This window comes from Lithobates pipiens, unplaced genomic scaffold (genome assembly GCF_037356315.1).
Source record: "Lithobates pipiens isolate NorthernLeopardFrog02 unplaced genomic scaffold, aLitPip1_a1.2 Scaffold_8, whole genome shotgun sequence".
In the NCBI taxonomy this organism is placed as follows: Eukaryota; Metazoa; Chordata; class Amphibia; order Anura; family Ranidae; genus Lithobates; species Lithobates pipiens.
Genome location: NW_027507903.1, coordinates 414,260,509 through 414,286,545, shown reverse-complemented (window position 1 = coordinate 414,286,545; position 26,037 = coordinate 414,260,509). Strand labels below are relative to the sequence as shown.

At 37.9% G+C, this 26,037-nt stretch overlaps 2 protein-coding genes across 2 annotated transcripts in view; both read right to left on the bottom strand.

The window, feature by feature from the left end:
* The window catches only part of LOC143962191 (protocadherin gamma-B5-like), a 293,876-nt gene that overhangs the window by 222,648 nt on the left and 45,191 nt on the right, over window positions 1–26,037 (bottom strand). The gene's annotated exons all lie outside the window — the stretch shown is intronic.
* The window catches only part of LOC143964337 (cadherin-related tumor suppressor-like), a 49,410-nt gene that overhangs the window by 6,476 nt on the left and 16,897 nt on the right, over window positions 1–26,037 (bottom strand). Inside the window, exons 3-7 of the mRNA XM_077474032.1 lie at window positions 24,974–24,986; window positions 18,776–21,123; window positions 10,356–12,797; window positions 5,522–5,531; window positions 1,442–3,783 (exon numbers count right to left, since the gene is read on the bottom strand). Of these exons, the coding sequence (XP_077330158.1) occupies window positions 1,442–3,783; window positions 5,522–5,531; window positions 10,356–12,797; window positions 18,776–21,123; window positions 24,974–24,986 (7,155 nt within the window). The remainder of the gene's footprint in view (window positions 1–1,441; window positions 3,784–5,521; window positions 5,532–10,355; window positions 12,798–18,775; window positions 21,124–24,973; window positions 24,987–26,037) is intronic.

Below are 26,037 nucleotides of genomic sequence, written 5' to 3'. Positions count from 1 at the left end.
CCTCCTGTTTTCTAGCGCAGGGTAGACCCTGACATGACATCACTCACTTCTCTACTGAAGTTGCATAACTAGTATGGAATAGTAATCATGAAATTAAATAAATGCTGGGACGTGAAATACCCCCAAAAATAGATACTGTTAAGAAGTCCTAATGTGTTATAGACTGGGTAATTCATGTTAATAAGAAATAAATAAATAAACAAATTTGCAAGTGCAAGACTGTAATAGTGGAGCATGTAGTGCACTGTGACAAAACATAAGTATATTAACAGCATGCTTTGATAGTAACAGGCCTCAAATGATTGTGTTATAATCCATTAAACAGCAGTGACTTCACAACACATAAATGACTATCCTGACAATACATGGGTCCCAGATGGGAAATTGTACATAATGTCCAGGCAATAATCAGTCAAATATTTCAATATGCAGAAAACAAACTGACATCATTTACAATAATCAGGCAGAAAACAGATGATTGTGGTGATATCTAGACAATAAGATAAGATAAGATACGATCTTATCTTAAGATAAGATAAGATTTATTGTCATTGTAGAAACACATTCACAATGAAATTACAGCCATGACAATATGCAGGCAATAAACAGCCAATTGTGGCTATATGGTAGCAAACTATGGTAACAATATGCAAGCAATCAACTGGCAATCATGATAATATGCAGACAGCATACCGACAAATTGTTGTTTGGCCTCTCAGCAGGATATAGAGATCTGTAGGACAGAGGAGGAGCCTGCTGTGTAGGTTCATGTAAGTTATATTGGTTCAGTATCCTATAATGGCCCCGAAACTTAGGGGCCATGTATGAACATTCCCTTTACCCCTGAAGTACGTGACCTCTGTGTACTTGCATAGCCTTAGTATACAGCATGTCACCTGCATACTATTCCAGTGCAGAATTGGGCCTGTGGCATGGGTTGTTGCGGGCCATAAGCTGTTCCATGGGCAGAATGCATAGCTGTAAGGTGCCATGGTGGAATTTTTGTGTGACATCACAAAACAGAAGTGCAGTTCCCTCTGTTCTTCTTATGTGCCCAGTAGGGCCAATGCTATTCAGGATCAGCCTGCTTTATGAATCATGCTGTAAGCATGATTCAATTTCAGTCTGTCATAGACTTTGACAAGCTGCAGGTAGCAAAGTTAAATACTGCACCTGTGCTTTCTGGGGTGCATGAAAAGCTAGTGTGCCCATAGGAAATCCATGCAAGTAGAAGAACACACAATTGTCATACAGTGTCCACAGTAGAACGCAAACCAAGGATGCGATCACTGTAAAACATCACACCTGCTTATCCAGCATGTACTGCAAAATATTAAAATTAAGCCATATGTACTACAATGCTCAGTTTTATAAAAGTAAAATAGCATTAGATCTTCCCAACCAAAGTAGCTGGAAAATTATTACATTTGGAAAAACTCACCAGTGCTATATTGCTTGTTGGCAAACTTTCCTTTAAACTTTCATTTCCAAGCCCTGAATCATCAGCATCAATAAGATTGTCCACAGGAACATTTTGATTGGATTTCATGTATGTAAAATCACCTTCCGCAGAATCCAAAGCCACACAAACATTGTAAGAGTAAGGAAGACTTAGAGTTCCACTTGAATACTGAGACAACACTCTGGGGTCAACTTGAGGATATAAAGTTGAACTTATTGGATCAAACACTGGGAATGGTTTGGTCTTTTTGCATTTAGATATAATAGTCAAGATAACAGTTATAATGAATAGTGAGGAAATGATGACTAGAGTGATTACTAAGTACAGCTGTAAGTTGGCTTGTTGATCTTCATCAGTATGTTGATCAACAAATTTAGGAATTGCTTGCTGGAAATTATCTGTAATGACAATGTTTAAAGTGACGGTAGCAGAGAGCGAGGGTTCTCCATTGTCTTTTACTATTGCCACAACTTTGTGTTTCAGTACGTCTTTCTCATGAAAGACACGTGATGTCCTTATTTCACCTGTGTGCTCATTAATAATAAAGTAGGATATTTCTGACAATTGTAAGAAATGATAAGAGAGCCAAGCGTTATGTCCAGAGTCTGAATCCACAGCAACCACCTTTGTTATTAAAGAACCCGGCTCAGAGGCAAAGGGGACCATTTCAAACATAGTTGTTCCTCCACTTTCTGATGATGGATATAAGATTTTTGGTGCATTGTCATTCAAATCCACAATTTTTATAATTAATGTTGTATTGCTGCTCAGTGATGGGCTTCCATTATCTCTAGCAATTATTTGTATTTGGAACTCCTTGTGCTGCTCATAATCAAATGATCTTTGTGCATACAGAACTCCAGTCTCCATATTGATGGAAAAATATGAAGACATTGGAAGATCTTTCTCATTTGCTCCAGTTAGTGAATACAATATTTTAGCATTATCTCCAGTATCAGGATCTGACGCTTGTATGCAGTATATTGAGGCTCCTGGTAAATTGTTCTCTGGTACATAAGCAACATAAGTCAATTTCCTAAACAAAGGGGGGTTGTCATTAACATCTGATATATCCAATGTGATGGTTCTTCTGCTTGAAAGTGGAGGAGATCCTTTATCTGTAGCTACAATTGTGATGTTATAACTAGATATCTCTTCTCTATCTATAGAACCTACAGAAACTATACTGTAGTAACTCTCAGAAGACAGTATCAAATGAAAAGGTACTTCTTCTATAAGTTTACAGTCAACTTCTCCATTTTTACCTATATCATTATCATGGACTCTGATCAGAGCTATCATGGTTCCAGGAGAAGAATTCTCAAGAACAGGAGAAGATAATGAAGTGATGGCTATTTCAGGAGCATTGTCATTTTCATCTACCACATCAATTAGTACCTTACTGTATGAAACAAGACCACCGCCATCCTTAGCTTGAACAGACAGTTCATAGCTATTTGCTACTTCATAATCCACCTTTCTGATTGTTTTAATTTCACCACTTATTGGATGAATAATAAAAGTGCCTGAATGATGGATGTGCTCTGATGTTTTACGAAAAGAATATGTAATGTTTCCATTAACACCTTTATCTATATCAATTGCTTTTACAGTTACTATAGAAGAATTGACTGAAGTATTTTCACTCACACTGACTTTATACAGTTGCTGGGTAAATACAGGAAAATTATCATTCGCATCCATAACAATGATCCTTATTATTGCTGTTCCAGACTTCACAGGATTTCCACCATCAAACGCTGTTAATATTAATTCATGAATATTTTGTGTTTCTCGATCTAAAGATTTCTCTAACACAAGTTCTGGAGATTTACTACCATCTGGATTAATGTTTTCATTCAATGTAAAATGCTGATTAGCACTAAGCTTGTAGGTCTGTACTGAATTATTACCAATATCAGTATCTTCTGCATTCTGTAAAGCAAATTGTGTCCCCAGTTTAGTAGATTCTATCATTTCTATTGTAAAAGATTTATGAAAAAACACTGGAGAATTATCATTAATATCCTGAATTTCAATTTTGACTCTGAAAACATTTAAGGGGTTTTCAACCACAGCATCAAAGGTTAGAAAGCAGGTAGCTGCTGTCCCACACAGTGTCTCCCTATCTATCCTGTCCTTCACATAAAGGTTTCCATTGTCTAGATCCACAAAAAAATATTTCTCTGACATGCGTGACTCAATCCTCAATTTTCTGGAGGAGAGCTGATTAATATTTAATCCCAGGTCTTTTGCAAAATTTGCAATAAAAGAGTCTTTTCTCATTTCTTCTACAATGGAATATTGAATCTGACCAGAGACTGAATGACACAGCCAACCACATAAGACAGAAAATACTACTTGCCATCTGATTTCTTTATATGCCTGTGAACAGAATCTCAGCTCAGCCATTCCAATTGTTCAATTTCTTCCAAAAAAAAGATTGACTGGGTGATTAGTATTTGTAATCCAAGATGGAAATATTTATATAGAGATACATTTCATTGTTTCTGAAAGAAGGTATTTCTCCAGTGATATGTGTAGAGAGAATCCAGAAATGGCTGTGCCTCTTCTTGCAGATCTTCAGTGTGTGTAGGTGATGCATGTATTAGTGGATCTCCAGTTCTGTATTCTTTTCCTTATTGGTCAAACAGCGGCGCTCTGAGGTAAAACTAGGGAACTGCAGTGCTGAAATTTTTTTCCTTTGCATCCAATTGGGTTATTTTGTAACAGCATATACTGTTACAATATAAAATAATAATAATAAAAATATATGTGGTTTGGATACCAAACTGTATATTACTTGATTTAAAATAATCTCTATAGCTGGTTGTATTAAATATATCAATATGCTATTTAAAATTTTACCAAATACATTAACAAAGAAGGTGATTTTAATGATTTAAATGATTGCCTTATAATAAAGCAAATAATTCCATTCTACTGCGCATTGTAAGGTATTTTTCTCATCTTATGTAGATCAAACTGCTAAATATACAGATGGAATACATATAGGAAATTGGTTTATCTGTATCAGGATTTATTTTGTTTATTCAATTCTGAGATTTACACAGCTCTGTCACACAGCATGGTCCTGTCTGACAGGGCAGGATACCTCATTTTTTTCTGTACTGCAGTTAAAGCAGAGCTCCAGGCTCCATCAGAAAAAATAAATAAAAGTTAGCAGCTACAAATACTGTAGCTGCTGACTTTTAATATTAGGACACTTACTTATCCACGAATCCAGCGGTGTCTTCACCCGAGCCGATTTTTCAATTGGCTCTCTTGTGCTGCGGCTGCCATTTCAGGTAAGGGAAATCGGCAGTTATGGCTCCACAGCCGGTTCCCTGCTGTGCTTTGTGAATGGCCCTGTGGTGGGGGAAGGAGGAGGGGCCAAACGTAAGGATGACTTTGCTACGGTGAAGTCACCCAAATGTGGGAGTCGGTACCTGTCAAAACCATGTGCCTGCTCCCACCTGAGGTGCAAAATGTGGCAGTGGAGTGGAGGAGGAGGAAAATAAGCAGCGCTTCCCCTTTTGGGTAATGCTTATAGGTCTTGTGTTACCCCCAGCCTGTGAATGGGAATTGAAAATAGAAACAACAGACTGATAAGCTCTTATTTATGTCCCTAAGCTCTCTCCACCTATTAGCTTGCTATTTCTTACCACATAAGCACTGCAGCACACCTGACTGACTGCTTCATCCTTTGCTACTATTAGCTCTGCTGTACAGAGACAGCAGACAGCAAGGGGCTGATACCAAGTCAAATTTAGGTACTTATACCTCTTTCATTTAAACATTTAAACATTTAATTATGTATCAATGACTATAGCACTGCATTAATTTGTGTTATTTATATCTGCCTATAGTTCAGCTTTAAACATTGGCAATCACGGTGTGTATTCTGAACAATCCAATGGTGTGAACTAAACTTTTTTATATTCCAGAACAACATAGTTAAAGTGGCACTGAGAACTTTCAAACTTTTATGTGCAGAAAACTTCAAAAACAGATCTGCTGAAGTGGCTCCCACACAGCAAGGCCTATATCAACGGGTACCTGACAGTATCTGAAACCATAGAAATACAGACAGGAACACAAGACTATAACTTGTTCCCATAAAAATGAAAAGTTATTTGTACAGTCTGATGCTGCTCAGACTTATTTATCAACAATTAAAGTGTTACTAAACTCACAACAGTAAAATAAGTCTGTATATGCAGTAAAGCATGCTTGTTACACTAAGCCTAGCTGTCTTCCCAGTATCCAGGAGAGTTGTGGCTTTCATCTGTCAGCCACTCCAGACTATGCTACCTTAGAATCACACTTGTGGATATCACTGAGACTCGTCGGGACTTCCAGAATGCCAGACCACTTACCATATTACCAATATGACGTGCTTCTACCCATCCACCCTTTTGTAAGTGTTTTTAACCCTTTTGGGAAATATAAAATTTTACTTCTGCACTTAGAGGCACCTTTTTTTATTTTCAGACCAGATATATCACCAGTAAGTAGTGCAGCCTGTACTAAATGTAAAGCCCGTCCCTGGATCAAACTTTTGTTTTTCTTAGGGCCGAGTAGGGAAAGGTTAGAATCTCATGTTTTACCAGCTAAATGTGCCTCAACTGTACACATTTAAACTCATGCTGTCCCTCTGCCTAGGATTCTTGCCACTTGATTGGATAGATTGATAGCAGTGCAGCCATTGGCTCCTGCTGCTGTCAATCAAATCCAATGACACGGGCGCAGGGGACCGAGTCCGGCATTCGTGTCTATGGATGCATATGTTGTACTCGGGAGTGCACCTGCACAGTAACCCCCCCTTGGGAGGGTGCTTCTCCTAGGCGGTTATCTGATGTGGGGAGGAACTGCGAGCGCTGCCAGGGGACCCAAGAAATCTAGGATCGGGCCACTCTGCCAGCCTCCAGGGAGCTCTCTGCAGTTCCCCGACGCAAAGGATTTGTATGTGAGAAAAGAAGGACTGCTTTCCCGTTTGAACAAGCACATTGTACACTTTCCTCAGGTGTTTCTGTGTTCCATGCTGTTGATACTTTGCAATAACAGGGCATGAACTTCCACAGAAGCTGCCATTCCTATGGCAACTTATAAACAACAATGTGCATGTTTCTTTGTATTAGGCGACCTGTCAGAATATGTAACGGAAGTGACATTCCATTGCCGCCATCTTGCTACACCCCACACTTCTCTATAGCAAGGATAGACTGAGAAAGGGGAAAGCAGACATCTTGTTACACCCACCAGAGTTTTGCATTTTACACTTATTTTTAACAGTAAAGTGAGTTTATATAGTGAAATACAGTACTTAGAACTATGTATGAATGTTTAGGTGTTGCATTTAAAAAAAAAAAACTAACTTCTGTCAGATTAGCAAACCTGTGAGATCGGCAGGCTTGCTGCTGCTTTTAAAATTCAACATTTAACCAGTCAGATGGAGTTGTAAGTACTGTATTTCACTATATAAATTCACTTTACTGTTAAAAATAAGTGTAATATGCAAAACTCCGGTGGGTCTAACAAGATTTCCGCTTTCCCCCTTCTCAGTGTATCCTAACTATGGAGGAGTGTGGGGTGTAGCAAGATAGAGGTGACAGAACGTCACTTCCGTTACATATTCTGACCGATTGCCAAATCTGACAAAACAGTGCATCACAGTTTGCTTACTGCACAGGCACAAAACTAGGAAGGGCATAATGAGTAGCCAGCAGAAAACCAGGAAGTGAACAGGCAGCAGCTTCAGCTGCCCACAGTTAAAATGGATGCATCCAGACTTATTAGAGGGGGATTTCTGCAGCATATTTGGCAAGTACAGAATCACAGTATATATAAAATCATATAGTATAATATATAATAAAGTGGTTGGAGGGAAGCTTCAGAATGAAAGATGTTTTTATTACAAATTATGTGAGCAAACTGCAGTTCCTCCTTAAGCTTAGAAACTTGCCAAATCATGCTAATTGCTGCATTATTTTCAGAGGGTGTCACTTTTGTGACATGTATTTTTAAAGCTCCATGCCATAATGAGCCCAAAAAGGCTGTATAATCGACCCAATACTAAAAGTAGTCAAGAAAATGGATCAGCATCCTGCCAATAATGATGACTAGTACTACTAAAAGAAGAATGTCACTATTTGTAATAGTGGAGTAATTATTTAGGTGTTTTCTGGGTTTTTCAAATGGGAGAAATTAGTACACAGGTTCTGTGAAAGCCTATCCTGCAAGAGGTCTTGGTGGTTTAACAATTGGCCACTCTTACAGCAGATTCATATTCACCCAGTGCTTCATTGCCCCCCTAGCAGGCTACCAGTGCAATAAAGTAATGTCTTTCCAACAGGACCACTGACTACTGATGGCTGGATTGGCTGGATTGGCATTATACCATCATTACCATTTGAGTTCCAGCATCTGACAACACCATTTTAACCACTTACAGACCGGAAGATTTGGCTGCTTAATGAGCAGACAATTTTTTGCAATATGGCGCTGCATCGTTTAACTGACAGTTGTGCAGTGCTGTACCCAAACAAAAATAACGTCCTTTTTTTCTCACAAATAGAGCTTTCTTTTGCTGGTATTTGATCACCTCTGTTTTTATTTTTTGCACTATAAACAAAAAAAGCAACAATTTTGAAAAAAAAAACAACAATATTTTTTACTTTTTGCTATAATAAATATCACCAAAATGTTTTTAAAAAATAAATGTCTTCCTCTGTTTAGGCCAATATAAACTCTTCTACATATTTTTGGTAAAAAATCGCAATAAGCATATATTGATTGGTTTGCGCAAAAGTTAGAGCGTCTATAAACCATGGGAAAGATTTATGGCATTTTTATGGCATTTTTATAATTTTTTTTTTTTTTTACTAGTAATGCCCATGATCTGCAATTTCTAGCAGTACTGAAACATTGCGGCGGACAGATCGGACACGATATGTCTCCTCTCCCCTGACAGAACAGAGATTTGTGTGTTTACAAGCACAAATCCCTGTTCCTGCTCCCATGCACGTGATTGTGGGTGGGTGGCCGGCGATTGGCCCCGCCGTCTACGTGCATCAAGTTCCCCACTGTGCAGCGGGCACGCGTGCGCCTGCTATCGCCCTTTACAGTACAGATGTACCCATACGCCGATTCACGGGAATGAACCACTTTGCCGAGGTATATTGGCGTGTGCAGGTCGGTAAGTGGTTAAGGCACCACTGACAAATGGGTGAAGCAGATCATTACTCCCAGGTACTTTTTATGACATGGATAATGAGACTTTAATAAACTTAATACATTCACCCAACACCACTGACATTTTAGTGTTTTACACTAAACCCCAATGTGAATTGAATTTTGCACTAAACACCAATGTTAAGTGAGGTTTGCACTAAACACCAATGCAAAGTGGGAGGTTTGCACTAACTTACCAATGCATAGTCTTCTTTCACAGCTATACAACAAGCATTTAAGGAGTTAAACAAAGGCAGCCTTGAATGATTGTTTTCTTTTAAAAATAATTACATATTACATTTCAGTGGAGTTCTGAAGGACCTTCCGAATGAACGGACTTGCCCACACATGAACGGACTAAGTTCATTCGAAAGTCCGTTCATTTTGAACGTGATGACGTAAGACGGGACTAAAAAAGGAAGTTCAATAGCCAGTAGCCAATAGCTCTCTTGCGTCGTATTTGGCCTGTCAGACCAGCATACAAACGGTTTTTCCGATTGAGTCTGTCAGACAGATTTGAAACATGTTATATTTCTAGGTTCGTCTGATATTTTTTTATGAAAAATGATCGGATTAGCCCACACATGATTGGATTATCTGACGGACTGATTCCGTCGGACCTAGTCTGCCGAAAACTCCGGTTGTGTGTATGCGGCATCAAGGCCTCTTTCACGCGGGGGCGGCTGTTCTGCCACTGTAAAAAGCATGTTTTGTTTTTTTGACATTCCAAGACTTCAGGCACAGCGATCACTTGCAGTTGTAAATTGCGATTAGCTGCGTTTATGTGCATTTACATGTGGCTGTGTTTAGCTGCGTTCATCTGCATTGGAACATGCTTGTCATTTCTGATGTCCTGTTGTTTTTTTTTCCTTGTTGCTGCTGCTATCCACAGGATAAATGGTACACTGTGATTATCTGCAGTTAAGTGCAGATGAGCTGCAATAAATCAGTCCTGGATGCAGTCAAATCTATTTTTTCTAACCGCACAAACCCCCATGTAACAAAACCGTTGCTAAACGCAGTGTGTGAATGGGGCCATAGGAAAGCATTGTGTGAGTTTAGCTGTGGTATATAACTTGATCTATCAGCAGCTAAAAGCTGAATTCCATCCATCCGTGTGACAGGGGCCTTAAAGTGTCACTAAACCCATAAAGTAAAATCAGTCACTGTATGCAGTAAAGTATGCTTGTTATACTCACTGTGGAGCTTAGGGGGTTAGTCCTCTATATTGTGTAATAAGGCTCTTTTCTCCTGTCTCATCTGATCCTCCCCTTCTTCCAGTTTGCCCAATATATATCCTGATAGTATAGAGGCTAGGGGACAAGATGCACATGCTCAGTTTGTGTGTATTGCTATGTTTTTATTTTCTTGGGAGAGTGCATGTGATCAGCACAGGGCCAATCAGCACTGTCCAGACAAAGGATCAGGGGTCCTGCATTCTCATGGGGCAATCATGGAAGAATGAAAAATCCTCCTACAAGCTTAAACCAGACACTGATAGAAGTTACAAGACCGCTATATACTGCTGATGAGAAAAGGTATTTATCAGTTTAAAATTACTGCGTTTCCATGTTCTGTGTACTGTGGGAGACTAGATATAGTGAATGCAGGGTCCTGGGTTTAGTAACACTTTACATTTAGGGGGCAAAAACTGGCTTACCTGGATTTGACTGCCGGTTGACAAGGCCTCCTTTAAACTTTCATTTTCAAGACCTGAATCCTCAGCATCAATCAGATTATCCACAGGGACATTTTGATTCGTTTTCATGTATGTAAAATCACTTTCCCCAGAATCCAAAGCCACGCAAACATTGTAAGAGTAGGGAAGTGTTAGTGTTCCACTGGCATATTGAGACAACATCCTGGGATCAACTTGGGGATATAAATTTGAACTGACTGGCCCATATACTGGGAATGGTTTAGACTTCCTACATTTAGATATAACAGCCAACATGACTGTTATAATAAATAGCAAAGATATTACTGCTAAGGCAATTACCAAGTACAGCTGCAGATTGGATTGAGAATCTTCTTCAGTGAAGTGATTGACAAATTTAGGAACTACTTGTTGGAAATTATCTGCAACAACAAGAGTGATAGTAACTGTAGCAGAGAGACATGGGACCCCATTGTCCCTTACAATCACCACAACCTTGTGATTCAGTATATCTTTCTCTTGAAAAACACGTTGTGTTCGAATTTCACCTGTATGTTCATCAATGGTGAAGTAAGATGGTTCAGAAATTTGTATAAAATGATAAGAGAGCCAAGCATTATGTCCAGAGTCTGCATCCACTGCAACCACCTTTGTTATTAATGATCCAGGCTCAGCAGCAAAAGGCACCATCTCAAACCCTGAGGATGCTCCACTGTCTGGGGATGGGTATAAGAGTTTTGGTGCATTATCGTTCTGATCTATGACTTTGATAATTAATGTTGTGTTGCTGCTGAGAGATGGCTGTCCATTGTCCTTAGCTGTTACTTCTATAACAAACCCCTGGTGCTGCTCATAATCAAATGATCTCTGGGCATAGATAACGCCACTCTCTATATTAATAGAAAAATAGGAAGACATAGGAACATCTTCTGTATTTTTGGTAGAAATAGAATAAATAATTTTAGCATTGACTCCAGTATCATCATCTGAAGCCTGTATACTATATACTGAGGCTCCTGGTAAATTGTTTTCTTGTACATAAGCAACATAAGTAGATTTCATAAACAATGGGGGGTTATCATTAACATCTGATATTTCCAATTTGATGGCTTTATGACTGGAAAGTGGAGGAGATCCTTTGTCTGTAGCTAGAATTGATATGTTATAATTAGACACTTTCTCTCGGTCCATAGAACTTGTGGTCACAATGGTATAAAAACTGTTAGATGACAAAACTAAATTAAAAGGCAATTCCCCTCTGAGTTTACAGTCCACTTCTCCATTTTCTCCTGAATCTTTATCATGGACTCTGATTAAAGCTATTACTGTTCCAGGTGCAGAATCCTCAGGAATGGGCGAAGATAAGGATTTGATGGATATCTCTGGAGCATTGTCATTCTCATCTATGACATCTATCAATACTTTACAATGGGAAACAAGTCCTCCTCCATCCTTAGCTTGGACAGACAGTTCATAGTTCATCATCTCTTCAAAATCTAACTTTCTGTTTATTTTAATATCACCACTTTTTGTTTCAATACTGAAAAGGCCAGAAGTATGGACATTTTCTGATGTTTTGCTGAAGGAATAAGTGATTTGTCCATTTGTTCCAGCATCTCTGTCTGTAGCACTTACATTGATTATAGTGGTATCTACTGCACTATTCTCACTCACAGTAACTTTGTACACCTTATGAGAAAATATTGGAAAATTATCATTAGCATCAGTAACAATGATTTGTATTACCGCTGTTCCAGATCTTACAGGATTTCCTCCATCCAGGGCTGTTAAAATCAGTTCATGAACATTTTTTAATTCTTGATCCAGAGATTTCTCTAACACAAGCTCAAGAGATTGAAATCCATCACTGCTAATCTTCTGACTTAGTGTAAAATGTGAATTGTCACTGATTTTATATGTCTGTACCGAATTAGTACCAATATCCAGATCTTCTGCATTTTGTAAAGTAAATCTTGTTCCTGGTGATGTTAGCTCAATAGTTTCTATAGTGAAAGTCTCAGGATAAAACACTGGAGGATTGTCATTAATATCCTGAATTTCTATTTTCACTTTAAAAACATTAATTGGATTTTCAACCACAGCATCAAAGGTTAGGAAGCAGGTAGGTGCTGCCCCACACAGTGTCTCTCTATCTATCCTGTCCTTCACATAGAGATTTCCATTATCTACATTCACATACAAATATTTTTCTGATATATGTGATATAATTTGCAGCTTTCTTGATGAGAGCTGTTTAATATCTAATCCCAGGTCTTTTGCAATATTTGCTATAACAGAGTCTTTTCTCATTTCTTCTACAATAGAATAATGAATCTGACCTGAGACTGAATGACACAGCCAGGAAAATAAGAAGGGAAATATCACTTGCCATGTTATCCTTTTGTATATCTGTGAATGGTGCTTCATCTCGTCCATGTTCAGCATCTTCCAAAAGAGTCCATTTAGGATATTCAGCATTTGTAACCCAGAGAGAAGAATGTATGTATTTTTTGTAAAAATAATAAGATATGTAACCTTCAGAGAGAATCCAGAAAGTGGCTGTGCCTCTTCATGCAGATCTGCAGTGTGTGTGAATGATGAAAACACCAGTGGATCTCCAGTTCTGTATTCTTCTCCTTATTGGTCAAACAGCGGCGCTCTGAGGTGTAATTGAGGAACTGCAACACTGAAATATTATTCAATCTGTTGTATGATTTTGTGTTTTGTGTTTGCATTGGTATAATGTCAGTTACAGTCATTTATATTTTTAAAAATCTATATTAATGTATTACGCTTTAAATAAAAAATATATATAAATGTAGCATGCATATATTATTTGTATGTTCATGCCACTCCAGGATTTATCAAAAGGACTAAATTGCAAACAATTCAATTCAAATGCTATGTAAAAGTAGCAGATTAACCATAAGGCCTCATGCACACAGCCACTTTTTGAGCATTTTTTGCGGCTTAAAAATGCCTGTCCATATTAGTCTATGGCTTCATGCCCACCTAGGCGTTTTTGAGCTGTAAAAAAAAACTCAGGACCAGTGCGTGCTGAGGTTCCAGCGTTAGAGCTGTAAAAAACGCGAGACGCCGGCAAAAGGTGTTAAACGCGAATTAACGAGGCTTAATGCTGTGTTAAGCCTTGTCCGGCCTTTCTGTCTCTATTCAAAATCAATGGTTCCTTATGGGAGTCCATTGAATTGAATAGAGGCCGTACCAGAAGTCGGATCAAGATGATCCGACTTGCGGAGCGAATTTGTGTACTGAGAATCTTGAAGGAGAACCCCGTAAAAATGTAAAAAAAAAAATTGTGTAAGGTTCCCCCTTCGGTCTGGTATGGATCTTAAGGGGATCTGGGGGGGGATGGGCCCCCAGATCCTGGCACCCTATCCTATGTGAATGAGTAAGGGGTACCCATTCACCTGGGGAAAAGTGTTAATAAAAAAAACTACACAGGTTTTTAAAGTAATTTATTAGGCAGCTCCGGGGGTCTTCTTCCGACTTCGGGGGTCTCTTCCGACTTTTTTGGCCTCTTCTCCCGATCTCTGGTGTCTTCTCCCGCTCTCTGGTGCTTTCTGCCGGGCTTCTCCGCTATTTTCTTCCAGCTCTTTTACTAGCGTTGGCCCAATCTTCTCCCTCGTCATCGTCATCCTCTTCCCTCTTCTTTCTTCTGATGTTGACAGGACACTCTCTCCCGCTGTAATGCAGTTGACACTTTCCCCCAAGTGAATGGGTAGGAGTACGATGTACCCCTTACTTATTCACATAGGGTGGGGTGCTGGGATCTGGGGGCCCCTTATTAAAGCTGCAGCTGCGTGCTCAGATAAGGGTCTGGTATGGATCTTGGGGGGGGACCCCACGCCATTTTTTTGGTGTGGGGGTTCCCCTCAAGATCAATACCATTTAATTTTTTTAAAATTTTCATGGAGTTCCCCCTTCAAGATTCTCAGCACACAAGTCGCACCGCAAGTCAGATGTTCTTGATCCGACTTCTGGTGCGACTTCTATTCAAATCAATGGGCTCTCATAGGGAATAATTGATTTTTAAATAGAGACAGAGAAACGTGGCTGAAAGCTAGCGCGGCTTAACATGCATTGAATTCAATGCAAAACGCGGAAAAAAAATCGAGTTTTTAATGCTGCTTTTTTCCTGCTATCTGTACTAGCTTTACAGTCCATTTTTTAAAACGTCTGTGTGCATGAGAACTAAAACATTTTTTTTAGCTTTTGTTTGTTTAAGAAGTGGGATATTTATTGCTGCCTTTGTCCCCATTGAGGATATTTTCATTCACTTCCTACGTAGTCACTAGGAAAGGATGTTAATATATTTCTATTTTTCTATAAAAATAAAATAAAAGCCTTGTTACATGTATGTTCGAGTTAATGACGCGGTTTTGTTTTACACTTTTTTTATACTTTCCTATTAACACTTTATCGAACAATCAGGTATCTTATGATGTGCAGTTTATAGGATTGCATTGTAGTACAACTAGGTGCATGCCTAACAATTTGTATAATAGAAAATTATAGCAGGTGTTAAAAACAAATACATTCTTTCAGTACTTTTAACCTAAACATTGGTAATTTAATATTACTTTAAAACAAACATTGGTAATTTAATATTACTTTAAAGCCAGCATGTTTCATACATGCTTCTGAGTCGAGCCATGTTGAGTTGCATTTTTTTCTTGGCAGTATTAGTTCAATAATCATTCCACTAATACAGTATGTTTTCATGTAAACTTACTGGCACCCCACCTACTGACATGAACCACTAGAACCTTTGCTGATGAAGTACAGCAACTAAAACAGCACTATCCATAGATAGCTTTTCTGGTTCAAGTTAGGTGTTGCTTTGAACACCAAGTCGTTTTTTTTTTCACCACAAAAAACTACTACAACACAATAATTGATCTGATATATAAATAAGGAGAAGAACTCTGCACTGGTGTAAAAATAGTGAAGATAACTGCCAGCACCATAGGCCTTGATACCAACCCAAAATCCAATCGTTTTTAAAGAGTGCAAATCAATTATTAACAAATTCATATAGACATAAACACATGAATTACTATAATGAAATCAATTCTCATGTGAAAAAAAAAATAACCATAAAACAATGTTAATTGCAAGTCCACAAAAGTATAATGGAACGTTTAAAAAAAAGGGAATCCTCTGAGAAAAGTAAAACTGCCTTTTGATAAGTGGAGTGATAATAGAAAAGCCTCCACTAAAATTGAGCTCTTGTGAATAAATATACCTTACCAGAAGATAAGACCACCTATAACCTATGATCAAACAAGCTCTGTGTGTACTTCATATGGCAAGGGAATAACCTGACCTTAGAAAAAAGACCTTCCTTGTATCGCCCAAAAGCATACACTGAAGATCAAGAGAAAAGGAGAAAAATTCTCATGGAGTATTATTTAGATAAACTATTAATGTTTTCACTACTTCTGTGCTTAGTCATCCATAGAGAGCTCTAAGCTCTCATAGATAGATAGATAGATAGATAGATAGATAGATAGATAGATAGATAGACACATAGATATACAGTAACTATCCTAGACACATTACCAGAGGTAATAATACACTTGCTTGTAAAAAAAAGAAATATGACAAAAATTGAAATCACGTAATATAATAACCTTAACCACTTCAGCCCCGGAAGGATTTACCCCCTTCCCGACCAGAGCACTTTTTGCGATTTCGCGCTGTGTTACTTTAACTGACAATTGTGTTGTCGTGCGACGTGGCTCCCAAACAAAATTGACGTCCTTTTTTTCCCACAAATAGAGCTTTCTTTTAGTGATATTTGACCACCACTGCAGTTTTTATTTTTTGCGCTATAAAAAAAAGTGTAGCGACACTTTTGAAAAAAAAAATCTTTTTTACTTTTTGCTATAATAAATATCCCCCAAAAATATATATAAAAAAATTTTTTTTTCCTCAGTTTAGGCTGATACATATTCTTCTACATATTTTTGGTAAAAAAAAATCGCAATAAACATTTATTGATTGGTTTGCGCAAAAATGATAGCGTTTACAAAATATTGGATAGTTTTATGGCATTTTTATTAAGAATTATTTTTTTACCCATAATGGCGGCGATAAGGGTTTTTTATCGTGACTGCGACATTATGGCGGACACATCGGACATTTCTGATAAATTTTTGGCAGTAATACACCAATCAGTGCTATAAAATTGCATTGATTACTGTAAAAATGTCACTGGCAGTGAAGGGTTTAACCACTAGGCGGGAAGGGGTTAAGTGTGGGGAGTGTTTCTAACTGTCTGGGGGATGGGCTGTGTATGACGTGACACTGACCGCTGCTCCCGGTGACAGGGAGCAGACGATCAGTGTCCTGTCATTAGGCAGAATGGGGAGATGCTGTTTACATCAACATCTCCCCGTTCTTGAGCACAGTGACGTGATCGCGGGTATCCCTGCGGCAAACAAGTCCGCAGGTCCCGCGGGCACCTCGGGCACGGTCACGGAGCTCGCAGCAGGCGCGCACGCAACGGCGCGCTCACGGCGGGAAATTCAAAGTAACTTACGGGTACATTACTTTGCCCAGCTGTGACATTCTGCTGACGTGTATATGCTGCCAGCAGTCCTCCTTCACTTATCTAAATAGTCATAGTACCTTGAGTATCCAGAATTATGATCAAACATACCTAACTTATTAATCTTGGTTGGCATGTCTTTTTGCTTTATTCAGTTTGCATTGTACCATAAGCACATTTTTATTTAGTATTTGTACCAAAAAAAAGAAATTACACCTAAATACAATTAGGCTCCATACACACTACCCTTAAGAAAAAAAATTCCCTTGACAGAAAAGAACACTCATAGAGCATTTTTTGTACACAGTTTAGGTTGCGTTTAGAATACTTTTGTGTTTTTTTCTGCCAGAAAGCTCCAATCAGAAAAGCAAACCAGAAGGTTTTTTTTTTTCCTGCCTCTAAACATTGAGCTTAAAATATACCTCTAATTGTCCTAACTGCATGGGCACATAGAATAACATTAAGTTGCTTTTGCAGACAAAATACAAAACTCATGTAGAAGGAACGATTTTTTTCATCATACTACAGTTAGCTATGGAAACTTCAGGTGCCTACAACACTAGAGCACTATACATTTGCTTGGAATAACATAGCGTTGTTGACCCAACCCTGGACATGTCTGAATGAACAGGATAAACAGGTAATTGTTATGAAATAGCAAAGGAATAAACTATGCATGCACTTATTTTCATCTTTGACTGGAGATACACTTTTGTTTTCATGCCCCTCTTTCCACCTTGGTTCACACACAGAGAGGATACATATGCATAGTAGGAGCGGGCCATATGGACCTTACATCACTGAGTGGGTATCGTTTGTCAGGATTTTGATAATAGGTATATCTACCATATCCTGACACTATAGATGTTACTTTTTCTCTCTCAGTCTGGAGAAACGTTTCCTTCCTGACATTTAGTCACAGCACTTTAGGACCGGGACAATATATCCTCGATATTTCTCCTTGGTTGACGAATTATGCCATAGTACATGGAATTAAATATTTCTATCACAGGCTTGAATCCTGCTCTCTGATATGTGATTGGTATAACCACTACTACATAGTAGATACAAATGTCTGAACCTGGTTCCATAGTGGCACATAGACTTGTTGCAACCTTACCCTCTGGGTTCCTCATAAACAACTTTTTATGCACTTGCATCTGTGTTCAATGCTTAAAACTATAGACTTTTGAATGTTTGCCCAGTTCTGTGGAGTCTCCCATATCCTTGGATATAGACCTACCAGCACCTACACAGTATTTGTCTTAAGGAAGATAATTTCTAGTGAAATGCATTGACGAGCAAATGTGATGGTGTTATTGGATCAAACTTTTCTACCTTGATATGATATGATATACCTTATTATTTAGATCCAACCTTCATAACTGCATTATTGGGTAACTGGTAAACTGTGTCCATATGGGGTGTTGATTGTACGTTTCTATGTTTTTTAATTATGTTGTAATAAAACTATATTTTTTACAAAAAAATTCCTATCATGCATGCCCACAAAGTCCACTTATTTTCTGAGTTTCTCAATCCTTTTTTATATATATCTCCAATGTTGGCATGGTGAGGGTCCTCCCTTCTTTAACTATGTGCACACTTAATTTCATCTGTGACTGGAGATATGCTTTTGTTCACAAGCCTCCCTTTCCCCCTTAATCCTCAGTAAACCTTTACTTTTCCAGCCTTTCTTATTTACAATTAATTTTTCTTATACCCCAAAACTTTGTTAGGTAACTGATGGATTGTCTAACCCAAATGTGACAAATGAGACTAGCTATACATTTTTGCACTTTATCAAGAGTGAAAATTTAAGTTTCCCAAGAGATTTTCAAAAACTCACCGGATTTTGACCGTTGGTTGGCAAAGCCTCTCTTAAACTTTCATGTCCAAAATCTGAATCATCAGCATCAATCAGATTATCCACAGGTACATTTTGATTCGTTTTCATGTATGTAAAGTCACTTTCTCCAGAATCCAAAGCCACACAAACATTGTAAGAGTAGGGGAGTGTTAGTGTTCCACTTGCATACTGAGACAGTACCCTGGGATCAATTTGAGGATATAAATTTGAACAGGCCGGCCCATACACTGGGAATGGTTTAGACTTCCTACATTTAGCTATAACAGCCAATATGACTGTTATAATAAATAGCAAAGAAATGACTGCTAGGGCAATTACCAAGTACAGCTGCAGATTGGATTGAAAATCCTCTTCAGTGAAATGACTGACAAATTTAGGGACTACTTGTTGGAAATTATCTGCAACAACAAGTGTGATGGTAACTGTAGCAGAGAGACATGGGATCCCATTGTCTCTTACCATGACCACAACCTTGTGATTCAGTGTATCCTTCTCTTGAAAAACACGTTGTGTTCGAATTTCACCTGTATGTTCATCAATGGTGAAGTAAGTTGGCTCAGGTACTTGAATAAAATAATAAGAGAGCCAAGCATTATGTCCAGAGTCTGCATCCACTGCAACCACCTTTGTTATCATTGATCCAGGTTCAGCACCAAAAGGGACCATCTCAAACCCTGCCGATGCTCCACTGTCTGGGGCTGGGTATAGGAGTTTTGGTGCATTATCATTTTGATCTATTACTTTGATAATTATTGTTGTGTTGCTGCTCAGAGATGGGTTTCCATTGTCCTTAGCTGTTATTTCTAGTATAAATTCCTTGTGTTTTTCATAATCAAAGGATCTCTGGGCATAGATAACGCCAGTCTCTATATTAAGAGATACATAAGAAGTCATATGAAGGTCTTCTGTATTTTTACTTGTAATTGAGTAAGTAATTTTAGCATTGTCTCCAATATCAGGATCATTTGCATTTATACTGTATATTGAGGCTCCTGGTAAATTGTTCTCTGGTACATAACCAACATAACTAGATTGCATAAATAGTGGCGGATTATCATTAACATCTGATATTTCCAGTTTGATGGATTTCTCACTGGAAAGTGGAGGATATCCTCTGTCAGTGGCTACAATTGTTATGTTATAAGTAGACACTTTCTCTCTGTCCATAAGACCTGTTGTCACAATTGTATACACACTGCTAGAAGACAAAACTAAAATAAAAGGCATTTCCCCTTCTTTCCCGAGCTTACATTCTACCTCTCCACTTTCTCCTGAATCTTTATCATGGACTCTAATTAGAGCTATAATTTTTCCAGATGTAGAATTTTCAGGAATAGGGGAAAATAATGATGTTATGAATATCTCTGGAGCATTGTCATTCTCATCTATCACTTCTATCAAAACTTTACAATGGGAAACAAGTCCTCCTCCGTCCTTTGCTTGAATAGACAGTTCATAGTTTATTGTCTCCTCAAAATCTATCTTTTGATTGATATTAATGTCACCACTTTTGGGATGAATACTAAAAAAACCAGAAGGGTGGACATTTCCTGATGTTTTACTGAAGGAATAAGTGATTTGCCCATTTGTTCCAGCATCTCTGTCAGTAGCATTTACATTGATTATAGTAGTATTTACTGCACTATTCTCACTCACTCTAACTTTGTACACCTTTTGAGAAAATATTGGAAAATTATCATTAGCATCAATAACAATGATTCGTATTACAGCTGTTCCAGATCTTACAGGAGTTCCTCCATCCAATGCTGTTAAAGTCAGTTCATGAACATTTTGTAATTCTTGATCCAGCGATTTCTCTAACACAAGCTCAAGAGATTGAAATCCATCACTGCTAATCTTCTGACTTAGTGTAAAATGTGAATTGTCACTGAGTTTATATGCCTGTACTGAATTAATACCAATATCCAGATCTTCTGCATTTTGTAATGCAAATCTTGTTCCTGGTGATGTTAGTTCAATAGTTTCTATATTGAAAGTCTCAGGATAAAACACTGGAGGATTGTCATTAATATCCTGAATTTCTATTTTCACTTTAAAAATATTAAAAGGATTTTCCACCACAGCATCAAAGCTTAGGAAGCAGGTAGGTGCTGCCCCACACAGCGTCTCTCTATCAATCCTGTCCTTCACATAGAGATTTCCATTATCTACATTCACATACAAGTATTTATCTGATATGTGTGACATAATTTGAAGATTTCTTGATGAGAGCTGTTTAATATCTAATCCCAGGTCTTTTGCAATATTCGCTATAACAGAGTCTTTTCTCATTTCTTCTACAATGGAATAATGTTTCTGACCTGAGACTGAATGACACAGCCAGGAAAATAAAAAAGTAAATATTACTTGCCATGCTATTCCTTTGTATGCTTGTGAATGGTGCCTCACTTCATCCATGTTCAGCATCTCCAAAATGTGTTCTTTAGGATATTCAGCATTTGTAATCCACACCGAAAAAAAAGAGTGAAAAAAATAAAATAAGTAGTCTTGTTTAAAGAGAATCCAGAAATGGCTGTGCTTCTTCATGCAGATCTGCAGTGTATGTGAATGATGAAAATACCAGTGGATCTCCAGTTCTGTATTCTTCTCCTTATTGGTCAAACAGCGGCGCTCTGAGGTGTAATTGAGGAACTGCAACACTGATATTTATCTTATATAAAATCCAATGTAATCTTTCTATGTTTTAGTCGTTGCATTGGTATGATGTACATTTTAGGCAATTATATTTCAAAAATCAGTTTTATTCAAATTTGTAATATACAATTAGGTATCAAGGTTTAAATAAAAAGAATACATTCTTTTTATGATTATGACTGGTAAAAAATAAAAAATAAATCAAAATTGCTCAAATTTGAACAACTCCAAAAAACGGTATAGGTAACCATAAATTACTACTCATACTTTTCAAAAGCACTTTTTTTTGAAGCCCAACTCCAACCAAAACTTTTGTTATTAGCGTTCAAGAGATTGGGGAAAATTGAGATTTGTATTGTTGCCTTTGTCCACATTGAGGACATCTTACTTCACTTTCTGTGTGGCCACTAGAGGAGGATAATGCTTTAACAGGGGACACACAATAAAATAAAATAACTTTTCTTGGTTGTAAACCCTTGCGTTTACCCAGTGAATTGACTAGCCCCAGGTAATGCCCCCTACATAGGTTGAACCTGTTTGTCACAGCCCTCTCTCTTCTACAGCCATTCAAAGTCCAGAATGAACAAAGCATGTCTGCACTTCCAGAAGCAGGGGTGGGGATCTAATGTCACACACTGTAAAGCTCAGAGAGAAGAGATCTTTGTAATTTAAGAGCTGAGTTGAGGTAATGGATATACTTCCCTCTACACAGTCTCATAGGGAAACATGCACAGCCAAGGTTGCCAATCACAGACTGTGTGCTGTAGACTCCCTCCTGTGATTGTTTGGGAAGTTTGGTAAACAGTGACACAGGGGAACTTGACATCACACAGAAATCACACTATGTGCTTTGGATTAAGGCAAGCACATGCTATAGAAGGACTTGCTTTGTTAATTTTTCCTGTCAGAGGTTTACAAACATTTTATATTTAAGAATTGTTAAATCTGCTTGCCAGGTTTTCCTTGCTGTATGTGTCCCAGTTGAGGAGATTGTTTTCACTTTCTGTGTAGAAACCAGGATAGAAAGTTAATTAAAATCTACCTGATGGGGAGACAGAAAGCAATACAAACCTGGTAGAGGTCTAAGCTTCCTTTGTCCGACGGACAAAATCCGTCGGACAAAATCCGACGGATTTAGTTGGCAGAATGTCCGACCGTGTGTACAGGGGCTTAGATTTGCCAGATTTAAAAAAGGAACGATTTTAAAGCTTAATGCCAGGCTAAAGTTTCTTGTCCGAAACTGTTGCATACACACGGTCAGACTAAGTTGTCGAAAAATCCGATCATTCAGAATGTGATGACGTAATTTCGTTACGATGGGACTACGTTCAGGCTAGTAGCCAATAGCTTTGATGTAGGAATTTGATCTGAGCATGCGTGGCACTTGGTCCGATCAAAATTCTCTACACATGATCGGAGTATGTCCGATCGAACCAGTTGGTCGGAAAATATTTCCAACAAGTTGGAAAATTGGGTCAGACGGATATTCAGATGGAATCAGTCCGATGCATACCACACACAGTCGGATTATCCGACAACACGGTCCGATAGGACACATTCCGACGGATTCTCCAACCGTGTGTACAAGGGCTAAGACTTGTTACATATATGTATTTGTTTATTCATTATGCAATTTAGATGTACTGTATTTATTGGCGTATAACACTCACTTTTTCACCATGAAAATCAGGTACAAATAGCGTGTGCGTGTTATACGCCAATACAAAAATTTAAGTTTTTTCCTGAAACTCCCCTCATAAAATGAATATGCGTGTTATACACCTGTGCGTGTTATATGCCGATAAATACGGGTACATTTTTTTCTACTCATTAACATATTATTTAACAATCAGGCATACTGTACTTTCCTATTAGTACATGTTCTGATACTACAATGTACAGCCTATAGGAATGATTTCTAATAAATCTGGGTGCATGTTTAACAGATTGTATAATAGGAATATATAGCAGGAGTTAAAAGCAAGTAGCTTTTATCAGTACTTTGAATCTAAACATCAGTAATTGTTATTATTATTATTATACAGGATTTATATAGCGCCGACAGTTTACACAGCACTTTACAGCATTATGGTAGACATTACAATACAATACAATTCAAGACAGGGGGAATCAGAGGGCCCTGCTTGTTAGAGCTTCCAATCTAGGAACCAGTTATTGCTTTACGACCAGTGAGCTCGATAGAGTAATATAGAGTAATATCATGTTTAGCTGCATTTTTTACTTGCCAGTACTAACTGAATATACCCCACTGATAAGTTGTACTTAAGTAGTAAAAAGTTACTCCTAAGGCACCCCACCCGCAGACAAGAACGCTTACAGAGCATCCTTGTGTGTCAAGCCAGAGATCAAGCCGGTTAGCAGGGGTGAAGCTTGAGGAGTATCTGGAGTGTCAAGCTAGGGACCCAGCAGAGAAGCAGGGGAGATGCTTGAGGGGATACCACCGCAAACCTCAGTATTGAAGAACTACAAGGAGCAGTTGTAGTGAAGGTGAAAGAACTGAAACGTTGAGTTAGGAACTGTTAAAGGACTGTTACCATAGGAGACAGCAATCCTGCACGTGCAGAAGTGGTGCCTTGCTGGGGCATTTCCCTGTATGGCTGTCCTCCTATTGAAGTCTCAGAGTCTGACAATTGAGCTTGCAACTAAGGGTGTCCTGGTCTTAACCCTCTTTTCCCCCAAAATATATAAAAAGGACTGTCAAAAGAAATAAAACCTCTTTTACATCCAAGAAGTATCTGGCGCCCAATGACTTTCACCATCTTTGCACACACTATGCCTCACAACCCAACACATATTGAAGGATGTCAGCTATCTTGGGCCTTGGAGGTTCTCATTAGACCAAAAGAGGTACAAGACCTTGCTACATACCTTAATTTCCCTGCTAATACAAACATAAATACATCTTCATGTATGGTGAACAGATTATTTATTATATACATGTGAAATCACTAAACAATAATAGTATTTATGGCACCAAGAAATTACCGCTCTTTAGAAAATGCAGCTGCCTGCAAAAGATTACCTTGATGTACCACAAACAAAAAGTGTATTTGGAAAGACCATGTTAGAGTCCAGACCTCAACTGCACTGAGATACTTGTGCATAACCTGAAGAGATCTGTTTTGCAACAACCACTAAAACTACATAATTTACTGAAACAATTTTACGTAGGAATGGTTTAAATGTTCTCCTAACCACTGTGCAAATCCGATCAGTAGCTAAAGGGACCTTTTGCAGGAACTATCGCTGCTAAAAATGATTCTATCAGTTACAAAATACGACCCTTCATCTTTGCAAATCAGTCTGTGAATAAAGATATAATAGATCAGACAGCATTTTATAAGACTGTTGTGTAGAGATCTGGTAAGTACAAAAGATTTTTATGTTGATAGATAGAGATATAGGCAGCAACTACACTAGGCACATTACCAAGCATAATAATACACATGCTTGTAATGAAAAACTGAAAACACAATATATAATATTCCTTATTACACATACTTACTCCACATATCTAAATAGTTATAGCATCTTGTTAAGTTAAGTTAAGATCAAACATACCGAAGTAACAAATTTTAGTTGGTATATCTATTTGCTTAAATCAATTTTGCATGCATTTTACAGTACTCAAATATTTATTTACTATTTGCAATCGCTGAAAAATAAATTATACCTAAATACTATTATAAAACCCTGAATTACATTTATTGGTCAGAAGAAGTATTTCTTTATCTCACAAAAATAAATAAAATATATACCATTATATCAAGTGCTACATTTAACACCTGCCTTTAATTCACTTAGACAATTTCATTAATTCAACTTATCAAGGGGCATAACAGAATGAAAACAATTGTCCCTGCAAATAAGCTGGGCTCATTTTGAAGGACGTGTAGTTAAAATCTAAATCCATCGTTCTTAACCACTTTCAGACCGGACCATTTTGCTGGTAAATGACCAGAGGTCTTTTTACACTTTGGCACTGCGCTGCTTTAACTGGTAATTGCGCGGTCATGCAATGTTGTACCCAAACAAAATTTGCGTCCTTTTCTTCCCACAAATAGAGCTTTCTTTTGATGGTATTTGATTGCCTCTGCGATTTTTATTTTTTGCGATATAAACGTAAAAAGACCGCAAATTTTGAAAAAAAATGATATTTTCTACTTTTTGTTATTAGAAAAATCCAATAAACTCAATTTTAGTCATACATTTAGGCCAAAATGTATTCAGCCACATGTCTTTGGTAAAAAAAAAGTCAATAATTGTATATTTATTGGTTTGCGCAAAAGTTGTCACATCTACAAACTAAGGTACGTTTTCTGGAATTTACGCAGCTTTTAGTTTACGACTGTCTATCTCATTTCTTGAGGTGCTAAAATGACAGGGCAGTACAAAACCCCCCCAAATGACCCCATTTTGGAAAGTAGACCCCCTAAGGAAATTGATAAGAGGCATGTTGAGCCCATTGAATATTTTATTTTTTTGCCTCAAGCGATTGAATAATGACAAAAAAAAAATTTTTTTTTTTTTTTTACACAAAGTTGTCACTAAATGATATATTGCTC